The sequence below is a fragment of the Patella vulgata genome, chromosome 4 (assembly GCF_932274485.2).
Source record: "Patella vulgata chromosome 4, xgPatVulg1.2, whole genome shotgun sequence".
Classification (NCBI taxonomy): Eukaryota; Metazoa; Mollusca; class Gastropoda; family Patellidae; genus Patella; species Patella vulgata.
Genome location: NC_065882.2, coordinates 7670549 through 7682604, shown reverse-complemented (window position 1 = coordinate 7682604; position 12056 = coordinate 7670549). Strand labels below are relative to the sequence as shown.

General features: G+C 38.0%; 1 protein-coding gene across 1 annotated transcript; it reads left to right on the top strand.

Annotated features, from left to right (window-relative positions):
- The first annotated feature begins 338 nt into the window (after window positions 1–338).
- Window positions 339–11068, top strand: LOC126819119 (GLIPR1-like protein 1). Its single transcript, XM_050546998.2, has 6 exons — window positions 339–554; window positions 6814–6949; window positions 7702–7917; window positions 8611–8726; window positions 9425–9777; window positions 10353–11068. The coding sequence occupies exons 1-6, from the start codon at window positions 529–531 to the stop codon at window positions 10475–10477; spliced, it is 972 nt and encodes a 323-aa protein (XP_050402955.1). The 5' UTR covers window positions 339–528; the 3' UTR covers window positions 10478–11068.
- The last annotated feature ends 988 nt before the right edge of the window (window positions 11069–12056 follow it).

Sequence of the window (12056 nt, the reverse complement as noted above, 5' to 3'; positions counted from 1 at the left end):
TATGTAGCTCAGCAAGGTGCGGGTTGGACCCCCCCCCTCCTCCTCCGAACCTGAATTAGTGTGGTTAACACTGATAAACGAACTAACGAATTCCAAACTTTCTTTTTAACTACGCATTTCTTAAATTGGTCATTCACACAAACTCGTTCTACTTCCGGTCGTTTTTCATAATTAAGAAATATCTTCTCATGTTTGACTTCCTTTCTGCACGTTCTCGGTCTCATTTCCTTTTTTGTAACCAGAAACTGTTTAACCACGTCCTTGTATTTTGGAAGCATGGTTTAAATAAATAAATAATTAATTAATCCAAGTAGAACAATTGGCATAGAAATAAAAGTAAAGTAAACCACTCAGATAAGATTGCTGTGTGTGAACGTAACAGATGCATTTTTGTGTTACATATGTAAATGACATATTATATGTGTTATTAATGCCCACGTTAACTGAACACGGGGACCAGTGAACTAGTTAATCTTTTTATTTGTGTTAGACAAGGTCACCAAACTAGTCTGCAATATAAGCAAAAGGATGTTTCACCGGTGCACGATAGATAGGTAGGTGTTCTGATTATTTTTATATGATTTAAAATAGCTGATTGGTTGATAAGATTAAGTGAGAAGACGTTGGCTCGTTAAACTGGAGGTACTGTGTTCGACCCCGGTGTTGGTCGCGAATGCTCATCGGAATTTTCCGACGTTGTTCCCTTTTGTCAGTGGTGCAGGACAGAGGGTATAAGGACAACGTATAGTCGTTCGGATGGAATGAAAACCGAAGTCCCGTGTACACGTTAACATGCACGTAAAAGAGCCCTTGACGACGAGAGTTCCAAGGAATAGAGAGCCACAGAATTAGCGAAATAACCCTCATAGCAAACTGTATGGCAAATGCTCATCTTCATTAGCCCAGTCGGAGCAGAAGAGTAGGACTTTAAACCAGACTCATTTTCATTTCTAATGTGCCATTTTTATTTGTATCCCATTCACGATATATCGTTTAATAACCGCACTGACACCAAATCGTGGATTTGACACTCACACGTGGTTATATTTGACACTCACACGTGGTTATATTTGACACTATCACGTGGATATATTTGACACTAACACGTGGATATATTTGACACCAACACGTAGACATATTTGGCACTAACACGTGGATATATTTGACACAAAAACGTGAATATATTTGACAAACACGGAAATGAAATGAAATGGGGTTTAACGTCCTACTGTTCTACTGGGAAATGAAGACCGGCATACGCCATACAGTGTGCTATGAGGGAAATGTTGCCCGGGTAGCGGCACTATCGCCTACTCTTATATCGAATTCCAACTGCCAAGGGATCTTTTACGTGCATGTATAGACTGGACCTCGGTTTTTCGTCTCATCCGAAGGACTAGACAGCTGTCCTTGTCAGGCCCTCCGTCCTGCATCACTGACAAGGGGGAACCACGCCGGAAAATCGGGATGCACTTTCTTGGCCAATGCAGGGATCGAACACCCGACCTCCAGGCTAGCGAGCCAGCGTCTTACCCACTTAGCCACATGATCCCCTTTGACAGACACACATAAATATATATTTAATTGCGATTACTAGATAAATATACGTGTTATATTATTTACAATCTTATTTTAAAAACTCATGCCATTTCAAATTTCAGAAATCCAGTGAATACCGTGCACAATGTTTTTATGATAACTAATATTATTAGTTGAATAGGATGTTCACATCTCTTAAATGTTTTAACCATTTCAGAATTTAAAAATTCAGAATTTACCTATGTATCACAAATATTATATTTCATGTTTGAAAAATATAGCGTGTGATCAGGTTTAAAAATAAAGGGATGTGATTCTGAATAAATTATGTAACTATTAACATTCGTTTACATGAGATAACAAGGATGTATATATAATACAGGAATGTTGTCATTATTATTACAAACAAGCATGCGCTTTACAAAGTATCAAAAATAAATATTTAAAGGAGCTAAATCGCTAATATTTGGGATCTAAAAATTGTCTCAAATGGGCTGCAACGCATATAATAATGCAATATGAATGTAAAAAAAATTATTTACATTCAATCGTTTCCTTTTTTACTCTAATTTCAAAACAGTTATGACCGGCGAAATACGCCAGAAGTCTCAATCGAATGGCAATCTCTAGCGTCTAGTTATTCCAGTCTACACCGATAGTATTTATTGGACATGCTCTTCATAGAAGAATATGGGGGTCACCGTTTGACATGACTTGTGGAATATGTCTAACCTCGTTCTTCCAAGTCGCTTATTACAAATTGCGTTGAAACGCATTATGGTACACGACTCGTGTACCAATCGTAAAATGTTTATTTTGTCTTAAATATTGGATATCAGAAGCCCATCTTTTCCCGGTAAGATCACAACATCAATGTTTATTTAAATTGGCAAATAATTCGTGTTTTGAATGTCGAAGATTTTAGAGAGTTTAACTCCACTCGACACAAACTAGGTCATTTCGGGACTAGCATATAGTTCAATTTCATTTCAACAATTCGCTTGCGCTTGTGAGTCTTTAGCAGTGGGAGAAAACCGGAGGTTGGACTGGCGACCCTACTTCTTGCCACGTACAACCGGGGAATCAGAACCACGCCCGGTGACTCTTTCACAGACCTTATTATGCAACGCCCACGTGCTAACCACTCGCCCCCCCCCCCCCCAAATATGTATAAAATAAAAATATGCATAAAATATAATTTTCTATAGAATGTATAAATATTCTATATCAATAAAATATAAATTTCCATAAAATATTAATATATATAAATGTATAAATATCTATAAAATATAAATATCTATAAAATATTACGCATAAATATCTATCACATATGAATATTTGTAAAATATCTATAACATGAAATATAAATATGTTTAAAATACAGATGTGACGTCATCATAAATATGCAATCTAAATACATGTTTATATATATTTATAAAATATCTATAAAATATCTTTAAAATATAAATATCTATGACATAAAATATAAATATCTATGACATAAAATATAAATAACTTTAAAATATAAAGATCTTTAACGTCCTACTGTTCTGCTCCGACTGGGCTAATGAAGACGGACATATTACGTCGTACAGTGTGCTATGAGGGAAATTGTGCCCGGGCAGCAGTAATATGGCCTACCCTTATATCGAATTCCAACTGTCAAGGGATATTTTACGTGCACACCAATGTATACACAGGACCTCGGGTTTTCGTCCCATCCGAACGACTAGACAGCTGTCTTTGTCAGAAACAAATACAGACAATAACAGATTATTCATAGGGGTACTGGCCATGCCGGGTTATCTTATCTTCCGCTCGGAAATTGTAGTAAATCAGTTTATTGTTGCGAACTGTCTATTTTCAGAAATTTAGGGGGGTCGGGTGAATGTAGATCAGTTGGTGTGTCATTGCATCAAGTGACATGGTTTCGAGCCCACGCTTGGTGTTCTCCTGGTCCCCCTGTAGCTAAAGACCCCTACACGGAAGCGAATTATTGAAATAAAGTAAAATTGTACCCTATTATGATAGTCCCGAAATGACATAGTTTGGTTCAAGTGGGGAGATAAATTTATATAAGCTCCGGTTTGTTTTTAAATTCCACAATTACATAGTCTACTTTTGTAATATGTAAATATTTATTGAAATAAACGGTGGATGTAGACCAACTTTAAATCTCTTTCTCTCTACCCCCCCACCCACCCACCCACACCTCTCTCTACCCCCCACCCCCCACCCACACCTCTCTCTACCCCCCACCCACCCACCCACACCTCCCTCTCTTAGAAGATTGCATGGGGTAATGAGTTTCACCTGGTCATATTTTGAGAGAGAGAGAGAGAGAGAGAGAGAAAGAGGGTTTAACGTCCACTCGACATAAACTAGGTCATTTCGGGACTAACATATGGTTTAATTTTATTTCAATAATTCGCTTGCGCGTAGGGGTCTTTAGCAGAGGGAGGAAACCAGAGGACCCGGAGAAAACCCACGAGGTTGCCACGTACAACCGGGGATTCGAAACCACGCCAGTTGACTCAATGGTACAGCGCGCATGTGATAACCATTCAGCCATCCAACCCCCCTATTTTGAAAGGCAAAATACATTTGCTTGATAACTTTGTGAGGATCCACAGCGAAAGATCGCTTTAAATTGCAGTAGTAATTGTGTTCTATATCATGCTTTTGTGTTTATCAAATTACAAAATACATTGTTACATTGAACTGTGGCCTATTTAAAGGGCGTGTGAGTCTATTCTTCGGGACCTTAAAATAGACGAAAATAGGCCTAAATGTATATAAAGTGATTTATATTCAATTTTTAAAAATATTATTGTAATTTCTAATCAATTATGTGTAATGAAATACTCGAACAGTCCAATATGAACGGGGGGTGGGGGGTGGATGGCTGAATGGTTAGCGTGCGCGCGCTGTATCATAAAGTCTGTCATTGAGTCGACTGGCGTGGTTTCGAATCCCCGGTTGTACGTGACAAGGAGTAGGGTCGCCTGTCCAACCTCGTGGGTTTTCTCCGGGTCCTCCGGTTTCCTCCCACTGCTAAAGACCCCTACGCGCAAGCGAATTATTGAAATAAAATTGAACCATGTGTTAGTCCCGAAATGACCTAGTTTGTGTCGAGTGGACGTTAAACCCCATTTCTCTCTCTCTCTCTCTTTTACAAACCCAGTCCACACAAGCTTACAAGTCTTTAAAACAAACGGGACCTACAACATTTTGACGTGATGTTTGTAACCTCCATGCGATTTTTGGCTCTACTGGACAATTTTGCAAAATCCAGATACAACCTTTTGACTCCCCACGGACGATATGTTACATATCGTGGGGTTTGAATGGCTGAATGGTTAGCGCGTACGTGTTGTATTACACGGTCTGTCATTGAGTCAACTGGCGTGGTTTCGATTCCCCGGTTGTACGTGACAAGGAATAGGGTCACCAGTCCAACCTCGTGGGTTTTCTCCGGGTCCTCCGGTTTCCTCCCACTGCTGAATTATTTGAATTATTGAAATAAAATTGAACCATATGTTAGTACCCAAATGACCTAGTTTGTGTCAAGTGGACGTTAAACCCCGCCCCCCTCCCTCTCTCCCTCTTTGAGAACTAAAAGAAGACACTCTCTCTCTCTCTCTCTCTCTCTCTCCCCTTTAAATCGTATAATGCGATTACAAACACTGTGGTCAGAATAACAACCGACTCATGTAAACGAGCGGATGTAGGGTGTTATATTCATCTAATCTTTGGCCTCATTAAAGTTACAATGCATATATATGACATGGGAAATCATGTCAATTGCATAATATTAAGTACTTTAGCTTCTAGAATTGCCATTGTTTAAAAAATTAATAATTATATTGTTTTTCCGATCGTTAAGAAAAAATTCTAATAAAACAGTTACACCCTAATATTTTAATTTTAATTTTTTTTTTCTATGATTTATTGTTGATATATTTTAATTATAATTTTTTTTTATGATAAATTGTTGATATATTTTAATTGTAATTTTTTTTATCATATATTGTTTTGCATTGAGTACTTATAATCATATATTTTTTTTTGTACAAACGCCACAGATGCAGGTCTACGAGCTGGATTTTGGCGCTCTACAAGTTCAATAAATTATTATTATAATTCATTATTAATATTAATAATACAATTTGGGGTAATAATATGTTTACACGTGTATCTCCTGTGTTACAAAATAAAGGCAAGTTGTTGACATTAAAGTAGCTGGGGAGGGGAGGGGGGACCTCGACCTCTAGCTGGCCGGTCACCTCTGGCTTGCGGTTGTCGTTTCGTTCCCTGTTGTGAGTGTATATGTGGCTTTGAGATAGTAGGGAGCCTTCTCAACCTGGTGGGTTTACTCCGGGTACTCGGGTTTCCTCCCACAGGAAAGACCCCTGCGATATCACCTTCGGTGGAAGCGGACGTTAAACACTAAGAACAACAACATTAAAGTAGCTAAGTCTCTAACTCAATATCCTCCAAAGTCTTCGACATTGAAAACACGACTTGTTTGTCAATTTAAATCAACATCATTGATATTGTGATCCTACTGGGAAAAATGGGCTTCTGATATCCAATATTTAAGACAAAATAAAATTTTTACCATTGGTACACCATTTTGTGATATGTTATGGTAATATATTGACGTATATTTCATATTTGTGTTAAGTTTGTGATATGTAACGGTGACATAATGATCTTTATTTCAGATTGATGTTAAGTTTGTGTTGTAACGGTAACACAATGATCTATATTTCAGATCTGTGTTAAGTTTGTGTTGTAACGGTAACACAATGATCTATATTTCAGATCTGTGTTAAGTTTGTGTTGTAACGGTAACATAATCACCTAAATTTCAGATTTGTGTTAAGTTTGTGATGTAACGGTAACATTATGATGTATATTTCAGATTTGTGTTAAGTTTGTGATGTAACGGTAACATTATGATGTATATTTCAGATTTGTGTTAAGTTTGTGTTGTATTATTGTGATATGTAATGGTAATGATTTGTGTTAAGTTTGTGTTGTAATGGTAACATTATGATGTATATTTCAGATTTGTGTTAAGTTTGTGTTGTAATGGTAACATTATGATGTATATTTCAGATTTGTGTTAAGTTTGTGATGTAACGGTAACATTATGATGTATATTTCAGATTTGTGTTAAGTTTGTGTTGTAACGGTAACATTATGATGTATATTTCAGATTTGTGTTAAGTTTGTGATGTAACGGTAACATTATGATGTATATTTCAGATTTGTGTTAAGTTTGTGTTGTATTATTGTGATATGTAATGGTAATATAATTGATCTTAACATGTATAAGGACGTCATCGTTTACCAACACAACGACTTCAGAACAACAGAATATGCTGCCAATATGAACAGATTGGTGAGTAAGTCCATGTTGATTGCTGTATTTGCACCAGGAAGAAGATCCGGTGGGGGCACCAAAACCCGGGTCTCGTCACTAAAAAAAATTCGCCGGATGGTCATAGCTCCCTGTTGCTTGTCAATAATACTTTATTGATCACTGTATCTGCATAAGAAAAACGATCCCTTGCGGGCATATAAACCCATTATTTTTATCAATACAGGATAGAGGTGGGTGCTCCAGGGCTCGCCCCTTAGTAACAGCAACAACTAAGTCGTAGCTTTTTGAACGAATCCCATTGTGCTTCTATTGACTGACTTAGATTTTTGGATATGACGTCACAATTCCAAGATGGCTGTTATGGCGTCTTCTTTGTTCCTAGTTCAAATAGTACGCCCGGTTAAATAATTCAGCTATTATTTTTTGTCTCATGAATATTTTAAGTTATAATTTGAATGCTGTATTTTTTAAAAGGTTGGGGGGTTTGATGGCCGAATGGTTAGCACGTGCGTGCTGTAATCATAAGGCCTGTCATTGAGTCAACTGGCGTGGTTTCGAATCCCCGGTTGCACGTGGCAAGGAGTAGGGTCGCCTGTCCAACCTCGTTCGTTTTCTCCGGGTCCTCCGGTTTCCTCCCACTGCTAAAGACCCCTACGCGCAAGCGACTTGTTGAAATAAAATTAAACCATATGTTAGACCCGAAATGACCTAGTTTATGTCGAGTGGACGTAAAACCCCATTTCTCCCTCTCTCTCTCTCTCTTTTAAAAGGTTTGGAGTGACAGATTAGCTAACGAAGCCGCTCATTGGGTCGACAGATGTAGATTTGAACATCAAAATGGCGAAAGAGGCGAAAATATATTCTATAGCAACTACAAACAGAACACAAGGGATTTGATATTAGCAGGTTTGGATGATTGGCACGAGGAAAGGTCAACATGGCGCTGGACTAATGGCGATTGTGGATCTGCTTGCCACTATACACAGGTATGTTCTACAAAATTTATGGGTCTAGGCCGAGTGGTTAGCGTGCGCGCTGTATCATAAGGTATGTCATTGAGTCAACTGGCGTGGTTTCGATTCCCCGGTTGTACTTGACAAGGAGTTGGATTTTCTCGTAATGAGTAAGGTATGTTTTATTGTGTGGCGTGCTGAGCTTAAGCCGGCTGGGTGTGCCGCTTCCGGCACCCGTTAGTCCCGTACAAGGCGGAAACGTGTTATGAGCTCATCGGTTCCACTCGGTCTCATAAGAAACTACTCAGATCAAGGACAGCATTCACGGCAATTTAGGCGACTGACAGTTAAGACATTTGCAAGCATGATTTTGTTTTAAATTCCTTACTTTAGACATTAATTAACTTATCCAGACCATAATCAACTCTAGATGGCATCGCTAACCTGCGATATTTACTGGATTATAATCCGATCTGCTACTCAACGCTCAATCATGATTAAATAAAAAAAATGGATAATCGAGACTATGTATTTTATCGTACAGACTTTAGTAATGATGATCGAGGCTAGGCTCAAAATTCAATCGCTAAAATATTATTAGTGGATCAATTTGGCTGAAATATTTAGGAAATTCCCTTTACATTATCTAGTTTTTAACTAATCAAGTGAGAACTGCCAGTTCTTTATCTAATCTCCCATAATGTATCTTTAATTGTGTGCTTTCAGATGGTCTGGGGTAACACAACAACGGTTGGCTGTGCTGCTAAACGATGTGAATTACTCTATGATAAAGGCCGATTGGTGAAGGACACATTTTTCATGGCTTGCTACTATTACCAAAAGTAAGGAGTAAGTCTGTCTGCTTGTATGTTGCGTTTTAAAGCCGATGCGTGCGATTTAGATCCTAAGGTCTGTCGCTGATGTCGATTTCTCGCTTGGACGTGTCAAGGAGCATTGTCACCTGCCTAGCCTTGTAGGGTTTCTCCGCATTCTTGACTTCACGTTGTGTTTTTTAACGTTACGCACACTTGAAAGCTTATCAAGTTCCACGAGCCTTGAACTTCTAAAACTGCTACATGCTGTCTACCTTATAATGTCTCCACGAACTTTGAATGATTCCTCTCTTAGCCTCTATGGAGGTGTTGTTGCTCAGTGAGTAATAGCCCGGAGGTCTAGAGTTCGCTCAAGGTGTTGTCCGAGAAAGTGCCTCGGGAGGTTCTGGCGTAGTTCCCCCTTGTCAGTGACAACGTATAGTCGTTCGGATGGGACGAAAACCGATGTACCGTGTACACATTGGCGTGCATGTAAAAGCATTCTTTTCAGTTGTAATTCGATATTAAGAGTTGTCCGTAGCGCTGCTATCCGGCCACAATTTTCCCCATAGCACATTATATGACGTATGCTCGTCTGCATTAGCCCAGTTGGAGCATAACAGTTGGATGTTAAATCACATTTCATTTCTATGAACTGGCGCCAACACAGCATTTCATTTGCTGCCACATAATAAACATCTTGTCAATAATTCATGATTTTATTTCAGAGGTAACATAATGGGATTTTATCCCTTTGAGACAGGTCCATCTTGTACTAAATGTCCAGCTGGATTCAGATGTGATCGTTTATTGTGTAAATCCGTGTATGACATTCCTACAAAGACACCAACACCAAAGCCAAAGCCAAAGCCAAGAATAATCACGGAGAAGCCCCCAACAACAACTCCTCCTGCTCCGAGTAAAAGCCCGTCTTCAACTGCTGCGTGTGCGGATCGTTTAGACAGCTGTAGCAGTTGGAAGCATAGCTGTTCTACCAACCAAGCAGTCAGAATATCCTGTCCCAAAACATGCAACCAGTGTAACCCATGGGCACAGCCACAGAATTTACAAGCAACTTCAGGTTTGTTTATTTTCTGCTCATGAAGTAACAGAACACAATTTTTATGGGAAACAATCACTGGTTTTATTCTAAAAGCACGACTTGATAACGACAAGAGGATACTTGTCGAAACGTCGTGGTTTTAGAATAAAACCAGTGATTGTTTCCCATAAAAATTGTGTTCTGTTATCGTGTTCCCCAATCACTAAATGCCACTTAACGATTATGCTCATGAAGTGTTAGTTCGGGAGAGTTGTGTAGTATTGTCTGGACCCGGGGTCGTAAGTTCAGGACAGTTGTCTGGAGCCGTAAGTTCAGTAGGGTTGTATCTGATCCTGGGGCCGTAAGTTCAGTAGGGCTGTATCTGGTCCCGAGGCCATAAGTTCAGTAGGGCTGTATCTGGTCCTGGAGTCGTAAGATCAATAGAGTTGTATCCGTGGACCTGTGTAAACGTTGGCGTACAAGTAAAAAAAAACCTTGCTGTCCGGGCAAATGTCCTAAATTCCACTTCATTCGTTCATTCATTCAAATTATACAGAGCAGTAAAAGTATTAAGTCATGAATGACCGATTGTATATTGTATTTTATTATTTCAGTGCCTTGTGACGATGATAAAAAATTTGCTTCAAGTTGTAATTACTGGGCTAAACTCAACTACTGCAAGCACAACAAGTTAATGAGAGAGGTGTACTGCATTAAAACATGTAAAACTTGCTATTAGATGTTACATAGTACTTAATATTTATCATTGAACGTGCTATATAGAACTTAATATTTGTCATTGAACGTGCTATTAAATATTACATAGTACTTAATATTTATCATTGAAGGTGCTATTAGATATTATTTAGAACTCATTTTTTATCATTGAACATGTTATTAAATATTATATAGAACTCATTTTTTTATCATTAAACATGTTACTAAATACCATATTAAACTCAATATTTTACATTGAACATGTTTATCATTGAAGATGTTACTAAACACCATATAAAACTCAATATTTTACATTGAACGTGTTTATCATTGAACACGTTACTAAATACCATATACAACTCAATATTTTACATTGAACATGTTTATCATTGAACATGTTACTAAACATTATATGGAACTCACTATGAATCGTTACTAATTATTATATAGAACTCAATATTTCGTATTGAGCATATTACTTGATTTTATTCCAAAAATAGTAAGTTATATCGCGGGAAATGTACTTCAAATGCCATTAACTATGCCTGGCTGTTCCATGTGCCTCCCTATATCACCCCAAAATAAGCAAATAATAACCAAATACTACTAAATACTTATCAAATACTACCAAATAACAACCTAATATCGTCAAATAGCAACACATCGGTATAATTACTGCAACGAGTATTCGATAATTTGCGGACAATTGAAATAATATTTATGCCACGTCACGCCGCAGTTATCCCCCTTTACACCTGTAAAACAGATTTGAGAATGCTACTCAGACAATCTAATTAAAACACAGATCATATTTCATTTCGTTTTTTATAGTCCAAAATTTCGTTTTACTTGTCTTAACTACACTAGTATCTGGAAGAGTTATTATATAACTCGAGTTCTGGTTAATGTGAGGGTTTAGCCAATGAAACGATCTGTCATGGCGAGTTCTTGGCGTGCTGTGCACGGAACTGTGGGTAAACCACTAGAAACTTCAACGCTGATTGATTATTCAATGTCTGACGTCATAGGGTCAAAAGCCATTCGTATGAACCCTGACGCGACCAACCTCTACAACTAGTCAGATCTTCATGTAGTGTAGGCCATCGAAAGTATAAAAAACGAAACGAAATATAGATCTGTATTATAATCAGATTGATTTAATACATAGCCTATAAAAACATAAGAATTGAAATTACAAAGATTTAAATATACACTGAAATAAATTCATAAAGTTAATTGTCAAAGGCCATCCGTTAAAATATGGGATTTCGGCTATTTTAGCTTTACAATGTGATAGAATACATGTACCTGAAGCAACGACTGCGAGTTTCACAACATCTGGACGTTGCTAGATTACTTTACAATTCCCAAATTTATAGTTACGTTATCTGCAGACACGTGAACAGTAGCGTCCAATCAGAGGTTGCGACATAGCGACCTCCACGGAGACCTTGACATTGAACGAATCATGAAATTTGCAACTCGATTATCACAGGTAGACATTTTAGCTGGAAAGCCCTAGACATGGTATTCGCGATGATCGAGGAATCTGATAGGCTCACAAGTTGGCTTGTACCCAATCGAAATTAGTGCTGAAATAT